Source organism: Sceloporus undulatus, chromosome 3 (genome assembly GCF_019175285.1).
Source record: "Sceloporus undulatus isolate JIND9_A2432 ecotype Alabama chromosome 3, SceUnd_v1.1, whole genome shotgun sequence".
Classification (NCBI taxonomy): Eukaryota; Metazoa; Chordata; class Lepidosauria; order Squamata; family Phrynosomatidae; genus Sceloporus; species Sceloporus undulatus.
The window spans coordinates 16,109,250-16,123,114 of NC_056524.1; the positions used below are offsets into that span (position 1 = coordinate 16,109,250).

The window sequence follows — 13,865 nt, forward strand, 5'->3', positions numbered from 1 at the left end:
GGGGGAGGTGGTGGGGGGGGGCGGGTGGAGGGGGGGGGGAGGGTGTGGGGCGGTTGGTGGTAGGCGGAGGGTGGCGGGGGGGGTTCTGGTCGGGGGGGTTGGGGGGGGGGTGTGGGTGAGTGGGGGGGTGGGGTGAGGGTGTGGGGTGGGGGTGGGGGGGTGGGTGTGGGTTGGGGTGGTGTGGAGGGGGGAGGGTGGTCGAGGGGGGGGGGTTGGGAAGGGGGGGTTGCGGGGGGTGGGCGCGGTGTCTCATTCGCGGCGTGGCGAGCGCGGAGGGGCGGCGGGGGTGAGGGGTTGGGTGTGGGGAGGTGTGGGGGGGGGGTGTGGGTTGGGGGTGTAGGGGGTGGGGGGTGGTGGTGGTTGGGTGGGGGGGGGGGTGGCGGTGGAGGGTGGGTGTGGGGTGTGGGGTGTGGGGGGGGGGGGTGTGGGTGTGGTTGGGGCGGTGGGGGGGGGGGGGGAGTGCGGTGGCGCGGGTGGGTGTCGGGAGGGTGGGGAGGGTGGTCGGGGGGGGTGGGGTGGGGGTGATTGGGGGGGGTAGAGTGTGGCGGAGGTCGGGGGGGGTGGGTGTGGGGGGGTTTGGGGGGGGGGTGGCGGTGGGGGGGGGGTGAGGGGGTTGGGGGTGGTGGTGGGGGGGGAGGGGGGGTGATGGGGGGTTGGGGTTGGGGTTGGTTGGGGGGGGTGGGTCGGTGGGGGTTGGTGGGGGGGGGGGGGGGGGGGGGTGCGGGTGTGGGCGGGGATGTGGGCGAGCTGGGGTGGGGGGGGCGCGGGGTGGGGGGGGGGGTAGCGGGGCGGGCGTGGGGGGGGGAGGGAGGGGTGGGGGGTGGGCGGCGGGTTTGGTGGTAGGGAGGGGGGGGGGGGTGGGTGGGGGGCTGGTGGGAGAGGGGGGGAGTGAGGTGGGGTTTGGTGGGTGGGGGGGAGTGGAGGTGATGGGTGTGGGTGGGGGGGTATGGGGGATGTGAGGGGGGGGGTGGGGGGGTGAGGGGGGGTTGGGGGGGGTTGGAGGCGTGTTGGAGGTGGGGGGGGGGCTGGGGGGGGGGGGGGGGCGGGAGGGTGGGGGCTGGTGGGTCGGGGGTACGGGCGGGTGTGTGGGGGGGGGGGATGGGGGGATGGGGGTTGGGGGGGGGGGGGTGTGAGGTGTGGGTGGAGTTGTTGGGGGGGGTGGGGTTGGGGTGGGGGTGGTGGGGGGTGGGGGGGGGTGGGGGTGGGGGGGTGGGGGGGGAGGGGGCTGGTGTAGGTGTTGGTTGCGCGGGGTGGGGTGTGGGGGCTGGTGGGCGGGGGAGGGGGGGGTTCTTGGGGAGGTGGGTGGGGGGGAGATTGGGTGTGGGGGTGGGTGGAGGTCGGGGGTCTGGGCGGGGGGAGCGGGTGGGGGGGGGGAGGGCTGGGGGGGGGGGGGGGTTAGTGGGGGGCGGGGGGTGGGGTGGGGGGATTGAGCGGGTTGGGGGTGGGGGGGGGAGGGGGGAGGGGGTGTTCGGGTGGGGGGGTGGTGGCGGTGGTGGGGTTTGTTGGTGGGGGGTCGGGTGTGTGTTGGGGGGTGGTGCGAGGGGGGGGTTGGGGGGGGGGGTGGGGTGGGGGTTGGTGGGGGGGTTGGGGGGGGAGTGCGGGGCGGGGGGTGGGGGTGGGGTGGGTGGGGTAGGGTGGGGTGCGTGTGGTTGGGTGGGGGGGGGCGTGGTGGAGGGCGTGTGGGTGCGGGGGGGGGGGGGGGGGTGCTTGGGGGGGGCGGGTGGATGGTGGGGGGAGGGGGGGGGGTCGAGTGGTGTGGGGTGGTAGTGTGGGGGGTGGGATGGGTGGCGGGGGGGTGGGGGTTGGGGGGGTCTGTGTTGTGGGGTGGTGGGAGGGGGGGGGTGCTTGCGTGGAGTGGGGGGGTTAGTGATAATTCTTGTGGGCTGTGCTGGGGGGGAGGGGCGGCGGGGGGTGGGGCGGGTGTATGGAGGGGGGCGGGAAGGGAGGGGGTGGGGAGGGGGGCGTGTTGGGGAAGGGGGGGGGGTGGGTGGGGGGGGGGTGGTGGCGGTGGTGGGGGGGGCGGGGGTCTGATGGTGGGTGGGGGTAGAGGTAGTGCGGCGCTTGGCGGGGGGCGGGGGTAGGGTGGGGTTGTAGGGGTAGTGGGGGCGGGAGGGGGTGGGGGCGGGGGGTGGTGGGAGGGTGGGGCGGGTGGGGGGCAGGGTGGGGGGTGGGGTGGGGGGGCGAGGGGGTCGGGGGGTGGGGGGGGGGTTGTAGGGTTGAGCGTGTGCGGGGGTGGAGGTGGTGGTGGGGGTGGGGTTGGGGGGGGGGGATGTGGTGGGGGGGAGGGGGGGTCGGTGGGGTCGTGGTGGGCGGGTGCGGGTGGGTTGGGGGGGGTCGTGGTGGGTCTGTGGGGGGGGAGGGGGGGGGGGGTGGTGGGGGGCTAGTGGGTTGTCGTGGGGGGCGGGTGGGTGGGGGGGGTGGGGGGGGGTGCGGGGCGTGGTGGGTGCGGGTGGGGAGGTGGGGCTGGTGGGGGTGGAGGGTGGTGGTTGGGACGAGGGGGGGGTGGCGGGGGTGTAGGGGGGGGGGGGGTGGGGCGGGCTGGGGGGGTGGTGTGGGGGGGTGGTGGTAGGGGGGGGGGGGGGGTGGTGTGGGTTGGGGCGGGGTTGGTGGGTGGTGGTCTAGTGTGGGGGGGTGTGGGGCGGGGGGGTAGGCGTGTTTGGGTGGTGTGGTGTGTGGGGGGTGGGAGTAGATGGGGGGGGGGGGCGGATGGGGGTGTGGGGGGTCGGAGGGGTGGTGTGAGGGGGGGAGTGGGGTGCGGGTTGGGTAGGGGTGGGGTTGGGGCTGGGGTCTGGTCGGGGGGGGGAGGGGAGGGGGGGGGGGGGGGGGGGGGCGGGTGGGGTGGGAGTTTGGGTGGGGTGCGGGCGGGGGGTGGGTGGTGTGGAGGGGGGGGTTGGTGTTGGGGGGGTGGGGGGGGGCGTTGGTGCGGCTGGGTCTCGCGGGGTCGGCGGGGCGTGGTGCGTGGCTGGGGCCGGGGGGTGGCGGTGGGGTGTGGCTTACTGTGGCTTGAGGTTGGGTTATGGGTCATGTGATTGGGGGGGCGGTGTGGGTGGAAGTGGGAGGGGCGGTGGGCGAGTGGGTTGGGAGTTGTCGTTGGGATGTTGGGGTGGGTCGGGTTTGTGGGGGGGTGGGGGGGATGTGGTGGTGGTTGTGGGCGGGGGTGGGGGGCTGCAGGGTGGGTGGGAGTTGGGGGGTGGGGGTAGTCGGGGCGGGGGGGGGGGCGCGAGGGTTGGCGGCGTGGGTGGTGATGGAGGGGGGTGTGGGGGGGTATGAGGAGAGGGCGGTGAGGTGTAGGGGGTGAGGGTGGGAGGGTGGGCGGGGGGCTTTTGGGGGGGGGTTGGGGGGCGGGTTGGGGGTGGGTGGGGGGGGGATGTGCGGCGTGTGCGGTGGCGTGTATGGGGCGCGTGGCGGGTAGGAGTCGGGGGGGGTGGGGGGGGGGTGGGGGGGGTGGGAGGTGGTTGGGGGGGTGTTGGTGTGGTGGGGGGTGGTAGGGTGGTGGGGTGGGGTGGGGAGGGTTTGTGGGATGGGGAGGGGGTGGGTAGGCGGGGGATAGAGGTAAGGGGGGCGGTTGTGGGGGTGGGGTGGGGGGGGTGAGGGGGGGGGGTGGGGGGGGGGAGGGGGGACGAGGGTTGGGGTGGAGGGATGGGTGGTTGGGGTGGGAGGGTGGGGGGTGCGTGTGGGCGTGGGAGGGAGGGGGTGGAGGGGTGGGGCGGGGTGGGGAGGGGGGGTGTGGTTGGGGGGTGGGGGGGGGGGGTGGTGGTGTGGGGGGGGATGGCGGGGGGGAGGGTGGGTGGGGTTGGATGGTGTGGGGGTGGGGTGGCTTGGTGGGGGGGGGTGGGGTGGGAGTGGAGGGTGGGCGGTTGGTTGGTGGTGGGGTTGCTGGGGTGGGGGGTGGGGGCGGTGGCGGGGGGGGGTGTTGGGGTGGGGGGGGTGGGGGGGGTGGGTGTGGGAGGGTGTGGAGGGGCGGGGCGGGGGGGGGAGGGAGGGGGCGTAGTGGTGAGGTTGCGGGATGTCGGGTGGGGTGGGGGGGGGGGTGGATGGGTTGGGTGGGGGTGGGGGGGTTGGGTGTGGTTGGGGGGGGGGGTGGAGTGTGTGCGATTGTGTGGGGGGGGGTGGGGGGTGAGGGGGTGGGGTGGGGGTGGCTGAGGGTGGGGTGGTGGGCGGTTGGGTCGTGTGGAGTGTTCTCGGTGTGCTGGTGGGGGGGGTGGGGGTGGGGGGCGGGGGGGGCGGGGGAGGGGTTAGTTGGGGGGGGGGTATGCTGAGGGGTGGGGGTGTGGGGGCGGGGGAGCGTGGGGGTTGCGGGTGTGGGGTGGGTGGGGTTGGGCGTGTTGGTAGTGGGGTGGGGGGTGTGGGGGTGGGGGGGGGGGGTGGGGGGTTGTGGTGGAGGTGGGGGGTGGCGGGGTGGGGGGCGGGGGGGGCGGGTGTTGGTGCGGGGGGGGGTGGTAGGGGGGGGGTGGTGTGGGTGGGGGGGCGGGGTTTGGGGGGGGGGGGGGGGGTTGCGAGGGGAGTGGGGGGGGGTGTGGGGTGAGGGTAGGGGGCGGGTGGGGGGGGGGGGGGGGTGGGGGGGGGGGAGGCGGGGTGGCTGTATGTGTGGGGTGTGTGTTGTGAGGGGGGGGGGGAGGTGGGTGTGGTGGTGGGGCGAGTGGGGGGGGGGGGTGTGTGTGGTGGGGGGGTGTGCGGTGTGGGGGGGGGGTGGGGTGGGAGGGGGGGGGGGTTGTTGGGGGGGGGTGGTGTGGGAGGGATTGGGGTGGGTGTGGTAGAGTGGTGTGGGGGTGGGTGGGGGGTGGTGCTGGGTGGGTGGGGTTGGGTGGTGGTGTGTGGGGTGGGTTGGGGGGTTGTGCTTTGGGGGAGGGGGGGGGGGGGGGGTGGTGTGTTTGGGTGGGGGTGTGGGGGGGGTTGGGTGGGTGGGGGGGTGGGGGGGAGGGGTGTGGAGCTTGTGGGGGGGGTGGGGTGGGGGTGCGGGTGTGGGGGGGGTGGGGGTGGGTGGAGGGGGGGGGTGGGGGTGGTGGGTGGGGGGGGCGGTGGTGGTCGGCGGCGTGTGGGGGGGGGGGGCGGAAGGTTGGGGGGGGTGGGTGTTGGGGGTGTGGGGGGGGTTGGGTGGGGGGTGTCGGGGGGGGTAGGGGTGTGGGTGGTGTGTGGTGGTTGTGAGGGGGGGGGGGGTGTGGTGTTGGTGGGGGGGGGTGGGGGGTGGGGGGGGGGCGGGCTTGTGGGGGGGTGGTGGGGGTGCCGTGGGGGGGGGGGGGGGGGGGGGGGGGGGGGTGGAGCGGGGGGGGGGGGGGCGTAGGGCTGGGGTGGTGGGTAGTGTTGGGTGGTTGCGGTGGGGGAGGGGGGCGGGATTGGCTGGGTTGGGGGGTAGTGTGGGGTCGGGGGGGGGTTGGGTGGGGGGTTGGGGTTGCGGGGGGGGGTGGTGGGTGGTTTGGGTGGGGGTTTTGGGTGTTGTTGGAGGGGGTGGGGTTCGGGGGGGTTGGGGGTTGTTTGGGGGGGGGTGGGGGGTGCGGGGGGTGGCGGGAGTGTGAGGGGGCGGGTGGGGGGTACGCGCGGGGGGTTGGGGTGTGTGGGGGGTGTGTGCGTGGGGTGGGTGTGGTGGGGGATTGTTGGGTTGGTTTTGGGGGGTGTGGGGGTGTTGTGTGGTTGGTTTGGTGATGGGTGGGGGTGGTGGTGGTTTGTGTGGGTTGGGGTGTTTGGGGTGGGGTTGTGGGGTGTGGTGGGTATGGGGGCGCTGGGGGGGGTTGTGTTGGGGGTGTGGGTGGGTTTTGTGGGGGTTGGTGGTGTTTTCGGTGTCTTTGTTGTGGTGGGTTTGTGTTGTTTTTGTTGTGGGGTGTGTGTGGGTTGGGTGGTGGTTGGGTGTATGGGGTGGTTGTGTGTTGTACTTTGGTGGTGGGTGGGTGGCGTGGGGTGCGTGTGATAGCGTGGGGGTGTGTGTTGGTCTGGGTGTTGTTGGGGCGGCGGTGTGGGGGGTGTTTGGTGCTCTGTTTCTTTTTTTGGTGTTGTTGGTTTTTGTGTTTTTGGGTGTGGTCGTGTTGGTCTATTTGTTTTTTTTGGGTGCTTTTGGGTTTTGGTTGGGTATTTTTTTTTTGGGGTTGTTTTTTTTCAGTGCTGTGTTTCGTCGTTGTCGGGGTGTTTGGGGTGGGTTTTTGGCGGTTGGGGGGGTTTTTTTTGGTTTTTGCGTTTTGGGGTGTTTGTTTTTGTTGTTTGGTTGGTTTCGTTTGTGGGGGGTTTGGGTTTGTTTTTTGTTCGTTTTGGTTGGTTATTGTTTTTTGGGTTGGGTTTTGGCTGGTGTTTAGGGGTTTTGGGTGTTTTCTTTTTTGTTGTTGTGTGTTGTTTTTTTTGGTTTTTGTTGTCTGTGTGTTGTTTTTTTTTTCTTTTTGGTTTTTTTTAGGTTGTTTTTTGGTGGGTTTTTTGGTTTGTTGTCGGTGTTTGTTTGGGTGGGGTGTGTTTTTTCTGTTTGGTTTTGTTTTTTTTTGGGTTGGTTTGTTTTTTTTTTTGTTTTATGGTTTTTTGTTGTTTGTTGTTTGTTGTTCTCGTGTTGTGTTGGTGTTTGTTTTGTTTGTTGTAGGGTTTTTTTGGGTTTGGTTGGGGTGGTTTGTTGTGGTTTTTTTTTTTTTGGGGGGGTGGGGTGTGTTTTGTTTTTTTGCTGGTTGGCTTTTTTTTTTTTTTTGTTGTTTTTTTTTTTCTTGGTTTTGGTTTGTTTTGTGTTTTGTTGTTTAGTTGGTTTGTTTTTTTTCTTTTTCGTTTTTTGTGTTTCTTTTGTTTTTTTTTTTGGTTTTTTTTGGTTTGTTTTTTTTTTTTTTTTTTTTTTTTTTTTTTTTTTTTTTTTTTTTTTTTTCGTTTTTTTTTTTGTTTTTTGTTTTTTTTTTTTTTTTTTTTTTTTTTTTTTTTTTTGTTGTTTTTTTCTTTTTTTTGTTTTTTTTTTTTACCTTACCCCACAACCCCCCCCCCCCCAGACGCCTGTCTACATGGACAGACAGTTGGCTTTATTGCTCTTGAGGTCTCTTTCAACTCTATGCACTCAAATTCACTCAAGGTGGGGACCTGAGGGTTACACATGTAAGGTCATAGGAACGTTTTGTAGCACGTGTGGTCTCGTTTTGACATGTATGCACTAACTATGCATCACTGTGAAATCAAATGGAGCTAGCATACTTTTTCTCCACTAATGACCTTGACTATAGTCCATTAATTTTTATAGCAATGCAAAGTGAGGGAGATAGGAGGGGGATTCTCACTTCTTTCATCTCTAGTTAGAGAAGGAGAAATAATTATTTGTACAGCTCTATGCTGCATCCACCTATTTTTGCATCAGTCTGTGAACACTTTTATTGCATGAACATTTGCATTCATTTTTATACACAACTTCCCTTAACAGAAACATTTGGTACACAACTTCCCCAGTACATACTTTTTTGAATACAACTTTGACTGTTGAGGGGGAGGGGGGCAGGCGAGCCTCAACTGCCTTCCTCCGGGGGACAGCCTCCCTTCACCCTTCTGAGGGGGGGGGGAGAGGCAGGAGAGCTCCAACAGCCTGCCTGGAGAAGCGCGCCCTCCTTCCGGTCCATCTGCCTTGATCCAGGCTCGAGGGAGAGAAGAATGCTGGAACTGATCCCCTCCCCCCCCCCCATTCCCTTCTCCTTTGTGGTCGTTTCTTTTAGGACTGTAAGCCTGCGGGCGGGAATTGCTTGGTTAAAAAATAATAATAAATGTAAGCGCCCTGAGAGCCATTAGGGCTGAAGGGCGGGTATAATACCTAAATAAAAATAAATATAAAACTGAGAATTGCCCACCACCACTGGGAATGTGCACAATCTAATAAGCGTGGTTCTATTTTAAAAACAGCCAAGTGTCCAGGGTGTACACTTCAGTCCACAAAAAACAAACCATGGAAAATCTAAGCCCGCTACAAAGTGAGAACCAATGTCCATAGAAGCAGAAGCTTTAGCCTTCATTTAAGTCAATGAAGCAAACATCCTGAGCTGAGTTCAAAACCAGAATGGAATTGCCAGAGATGTTAATCCAAATTAAACCAAGGTCAGTACATCACAAGCTGAGGGTATCAAACAAGATTAACAGAGGCATTGAATCTGTTTCCAAAGCACTAGATGGCCTTGGCCAACCTAATTTATAGCTGAAAGTGAATTTACCCAGCTGGCCTCATTAATTTGGTATATTCTTATTTAAGGCAGAGAGAATGTCTCTGGTGTTCTGTTCACTGAATTTTAAGTGTCAGTGCATGACAGTGTGCAGAGCCTCTGTCTCCTCCTCCAAATCAGGCTTGGCTCTGTCCAACGAGCTACCAGCCTCCTTTGGCTCTGGCTGGCGGTTGTTATGCTGATATCTCTTCTCCTTCTCCATCCAACTGTATGCCTTACCTGGCTTTCCGGTAAGGCATGACATTGTGTTTCATCTGCACATTATAAAAAAAAGTTCACATGAGGGGGGTACACTAAGTTGGGTACTAAGCAAAATTTTATCTGTCCTCCCTCCATTATTTTTCCAGCTCAAATGTTCAAATCTAAACTGCTTCTCTACTTTCATATATTCTTACTATATGAATGATGTGGCACATCATCCATAGAATATAATGATAATGGAGTCCTAACAGATGTACTGAACTTACATTTTCCTTACTCCTGCTTGTCAGTATTTGCCAATGGCCATACTGTTCCTCAGACTTACCAAACAACTATAATGTCCTTGGCTTCCCTGGAGTTAAGAAAATCTAAACCAAATGAATTGAATCTGCTATTCTCCTGGTCTTGTACAGTATTACATCCTTTTGATGATCCTTTTTGATATCTACCTTTAATATAATAATATAATAAATAATAATAATAAAGATTTATTTTAGCCCGCCCAGTCATGAAGCTCGGGCGGGTTTTTACAACAATAAAATACATCAGATACAATAGAGTTTAAAAAATCAAACCCTAGCCTACCCCCCGTTCCCAGTACTAAACAGAATTCCATCCAAGGTGGAAGGGGTGTTTCACATGGGGGTGGTCTAACTTTTTAAAAGTAAGTAAACAAACACATCCACCAACAGATATGATTAATTTGGCAGAAACACTCAGGCACATGGTACTTATGTAAAAAGGTCAGCTGAACTGTTTGGTGGATTGTTGTTTGTTTACTTTTCTTTTTAAAAAGTTAGACCATCCTCACTGTTAGGACACCCCTTTCCACCTTGGATGCAATAAACGATGGATGAGGCTTGCTTCTGCGGTGTGCAATGTTTCCACCTACCTGTTTTTCAGGGCATTGAAATTAAAATGATTAAAAGCAATCTGGATATTAGCTGTATAACAAACAGAGAATCTGGGTCTCATGTCCCTGTGCTGATTTATGCTGACTAGGTGTGCATTATATTCCCTGCCTCATCAGCTCTGCCAGACTCGCAATAAATCTAGCAAATGTTGAACTTGTTAGTTGCAAGACATGTGCTTTATATAGACAACTCACTGGTTGGCTCCACCAAGAACAATCTTTGGCCTTGCTCCGCCTGAGGTCGAAAGAATGCTGTTTGCACAAATCTCTGCCTTCTTTTTGCTCATTACCTTTGAATATTAATTCCACACTTGTCCCCTCCCTTCCCAACTCTTGCCTTGTTAGATGCTTAATTGTTTTTAGGACACACTTTGTAAATCACACAAGATGAGCAGAATCTATCAAAGGGACAAGAAAGAAGAGGTCCATAGAATTTCAGCAGCTATCAGAGAGGTTTTATCTTTTTGCTTGTAGCGTACATCTGATCTAATTACCGCCACAAAGGTGTTGGCACAGCACATCATGGAAGGAGGAAATAGCTTGGCAGTGTGTGGCCGCAGCAACAATGAAGAGAGGAAGAGTTAGAGAGAGAAAGGAAAGAGAAGCGGCCCATATGCTATTGTATAGTAACTCTGCTTTGAAGCATCCTCACGGTGAAACATAAGATCAATACTGCTGGAATTCCACTCTCTGTATTATTATTGTGAGCATCCTGCTGGCATCTGGCATCCCATCCCTTTAATTGTGCTTGCACTAAAATTCTGCTGCCCCTGCAGAGTGCAGCTAACGTCTGCTTCTTGTTTATGAGCCCGGTTACAAACAATGAAAACTTTCCCCTGAAAATGTCAGGCAAAAGGCACGGGCTAAATCATCCTCGATAGTCATCATGTGAACTTGCTTCCCAAGGGAAACTGGCCTGAGATGGAACAGGGCTGAGTTTATCAGTCTGGCAACATTCTCCCACTGATGCCAGACAAGGAACTAGAGGATAGAGAAAAGCTTCTCTCTTCTCTCTTCCTCCTATTGTGGTTTTTTTAGCATGGAGCCGTTTTGCAACCCTTCAGTCATCTCCTTGGTGTAAAACTGGAAACCAGGCATCATCATCATAATCATTATTATCACCATATTGGTTTCATAGCCTACCAGGTGTTAACTGACTGGAGTTTTGTTATTGGGATTCTGTCCATCATGAACCTATGGCCTGTCTACCTTGGTTGAATAAAAACCACCTTTTCCTGTCCCCTCAGTGGGGAGACCAGATAACGCTTGGTCCGTGCCCATTTCTGGTGATGAACATGATGGCATTGTAAGAGGGTAAGGTATATCCCTCTTCAAATGCATTTTAAAAATTCACAAGTTCCTCCAAATCTTCCCAGGATTCCAGAGCCTCCCTTCCAACGCCAGGTGGATGTTGGGAAAGTGTTCTACTGTGCTGCCCAGCACTCTCTCTGAGGTCAGATGAGGTCCCAGTCACCTGATCATGTGATCAAGGCTGGGAGATCTGACCTCCAAACAAAGTAATCTGCGGCAATGGCACATGGTGGCCATGTTATCATCCACCAGGTGTCAGAGAGCTTTTGCAATGGGGTAGACGCGACAAACTCCGGTCAGGATGCTCCAGACTTCCCACTCCAGTGCAGACCCAGAAATCAGGGCAGTTATGGTATAATATGGCAAGCTTTAAGCAGTGTCCTTTTTTTGTAATTGGGATCCTATCTATGGTAATTTCATTCAAACTGTTTCGGCAATCCGTTTAGAATTGCTCCCAAGGATTATCTGAAATTGCTCTTTAAACACCTGGTTAATATAATGTAATATGATTATAATTATAATCATTTCCATTCCCCAAAACAGAACTCGGAGTACCTTGCAAATTAAAACATACAGTGGTCTGAATTCTTCCGGTTAGTCCCAATTACAGTAGACTCATTGAATTATTATTGAATGGTATATCAACTCACAGTTAATCCTGTTCATTAAATGGGTGCACTTTAGCTGGGACTAATAATAGGCTTCGACTCATATACAGTGGTACCCCGGGATACGAAATGACCCTTACGAATTCCGGGCTACGAAAAAATTCGATAGGAAAAACACTGTTCCGGGTTACGGTTTTTTTTGGCTTACGAAAAAACTATTTGGTGCTTTTCGGCGCTTTTTCGCACGAAACGCGGCTTTCCAGCGCTAGCGGCTATGGCTTTTTCGGGTTACGAAAAAAATCGGGTACGAACGCCGCGGCGGAACGAATTAATTTCGTAACCCGAGGCACCACTGTACTTAAAACACAGAAAAGGTGAGCATGTAATTAAAATATCAAAACATTTTAAAACAAATGAAAAACATGCAATGCGCACAATCGAGCCAGCCATTTAAAAAGAGTACAGGACCCCATGAAAAAACCCTTTTCTTTAGAAAACAGTCAATTCTCAAAGCCTCTCAGATAAAAGTATTTGCTTGACAACAGGATGGGCACATTTCACCTCCCTGGAATGGCACCGCAGAATGTTGAGTGGCCACCAAGAAGGCCCTGTCTCAAACTCTCAACAGATGGGCATGTGAAGGTGTGGCCTCTCCTCATGATATCACCGTCTGCTCCTGAGAAAGGTATCTCCTCATGCTTCAGAGTTCAGTCAGGTCCATAGAGGAGCCTGCAAGATGGCTGGATCTAAGTCAGTGACCGTCATAACCAATGCTTTCAATGAATATGGATAAGAAAGTGGTTTTACCTGGGAAGTTTTCCCTTAAAATTGCCAGGCTTTGCAAGTTTGTTCATATTAAGGATAGAAAGAACAAAGACATCTTCTATTAAGGATGGAAAGAACTTGAGTTTTTCTTTTTAAAAAATGAATGTATGATCACAAAACATGTAGAATCACTGTCCAGGTAAAGGGCTTTGATTGCTTCACCTTTCAAAGTCTCTACCCATGTATTAGTCTGAATCAGTATGCAAAGGGATCTTGTAGCATGTATGGAGTGAAACACATGGACAAATAAAGTGGTTTCCAGCCCACTTCAAGGTGGGTCATTAAGATTATGTGTGCCTCGAAAGCAGCTGGAAACTGGACTGAAACCATGCTTTGGGGCTAAATAATCCTTTTCATTTAAATCCCTATGTATTTAATCAGTTTATGGTGCTAAATCAGGGGTAGGCAACCTTTTTGAGCCGGGGGCCGGGTTGCTGTCCCTCAGGCGACTGGGGGGCTGAAGCCAGGGGTGGAGCTTCAACCCTCAGGGGTGGGGCCACGTGCCGGGGGTGGAGCTTCCACCCTCCGGGGTGGGGGCCGTGTGCCTCGGGGGTGGAGCTTCGACCCTCCAGGGGCGGGGCCACATGCCAGGGGCGGAGCTTCCACCCTCCGGGGGCCAGGCCTCCCATCTTTGCTGGCCCCTGACGGGCCCCAGGCCCCATCAGAGACCGGCAACAAAAAGCTGGTGGGGGCCGCCAGTGCTGGAGGGCCCCTGGAGGGCACCACGATGGCACCGGGCCTCCCAGAGGCCCCCTGCCGCCGTCGGAGCCCTCATGGAGGGCCGCAGAGAGCGCAGCGGGCCCCCAGAGGCCCCTGCCGCCCTCGGCAGCCTCCTGGAGGGCCCCGAGATGGCAGCGGGCCCCCAGAGGCCCCCTGCCGGCCTCGGAGCCCTCATGGAGGGCCAGAGAGGGCAGCGGGCCCCCCCAGAGGCCCCCTGCTGCCGTCGGAGCCCTCATGGAGGGCCCCGAGATGGCAGCGGGCCTTCCAGAGGCCCCCTTGCCGCCGTCGGAGCCCTCATGGAGGGCCCAGAGGAGGGCAGCGGGCCCCCCCAAGCGGCCCCTGCCACCCTTGGAGCCCTCCTGGAGGGCCCCAGAGCACCGCAGCGGGCCCCCAGAGGCCCCTGCCGGCCTCGGAGCCCTCCTGGGGCCCCCAGAGACGGCAGCGGCGCTCTAGAGGCCCATCGCCGCTGCTGCGCGGCCGCCATACAGCTTTTCGCGCTCTGGGCGCCGCCATTTTTTCACCAAAATGGCGGCGCCCAGAGCGGTGATTTGATTGAAAAGCGTGACTGGCGGCGCTGCAGCGGCGGCGGCGGCAAACAGAACCAGGGGCAGGTGGCAGGCCTCCGTGGGCCGCCATCTGGCTCGTGGGCCGGAGGGGTTGCCGACTCCTGTGCTAAATCATAGTTGCCACTTCTTTTAGAAGAACCACAGCTGCATCTACACTACAAAATTAATGTAGTTTGACACCATTTTAACTGCCATGACTGAATGCTATGGAATTCTGAGAGTTTTGTGGGATATTTAGCCTTCCCTGTCAAAGAGAGAATTCTGGTGCCACAACAAACACCAAATCCCAGGATTCCACAGGATGGAATCATGCCACTTAAAATGGTATTGAACCCACAACTTTAAAAGCTAAAGGGCAAGAGGTAAAACATGGTCCTCTCCACATCAGAGACAGCTGAACCTATTGAATTTGGCCTGTGAAAATATATGCAGAAAGAGAATGGACATATTTTCCGATCCCTACAGGAGATGACATTATCCAGAAGTCTGGAGTCACTGACTGATGAAAAGTCCTATCCATTTGTGGTGGTCCTTACAACAACAGCACACTCTGAAGAAGTAATTCTTTCTCACC

General features: G+C 58.1%; 1 protein-coding gene across 1 annotated transcript in view; it reads right to left on the minus strand.

The window, feature by feature from the left end:
• The window catches only part of LOC121925168 (basic proline-rich protein-like), a 155,860-nt gene extending 147,469 nt beyond the window's left edge, over positions 1-8,391 (minus strand). Inside the window, exons 1-11 of the mRNA XM_042456996.1 lie at positions 8,367-8,391; positions 4,336-4,579; positions 3,523-3,941; positions 3,418-3,463; positions 2,797-2,843; positions 2,448-2,583; positions 2,327-2,380; positions 1,975-2,291; positions 1,543-1,746; positions 1,380-1,498; positions 871-1,225 (exon numbers count right to left, since the gene is read on the minus strand). Of these exons, the coding sequence (XP_042312930.1) occupies positions 871-1,225; positions 1,380-1,498; positions 1,543-1,746; positions 1,975-2,291; positions 2,327-2,380; positions 2,448-2,583; positions 2,797-2,843; positions 3,418-3,463; positions 3,523-3,941; positions 4,336-4,579; positions 8,367-8,391 (1,966 nt within the window). The remainder of the gene's footprint in view (positions 1-870; positions 1,226-1,379; positions 1,499-1,542; positions 1,747-1,974; positions 2,292-2,326; positions 2,381-2,447; positions 2,584-2,796; positions 2,844-3,417; positions 3,464-3,522; positions 3,942-4,335; positions 4,580-8,366) is intronic.
• Positions 8,392-13,865: the final 5,474 nt, after the last annotated feature.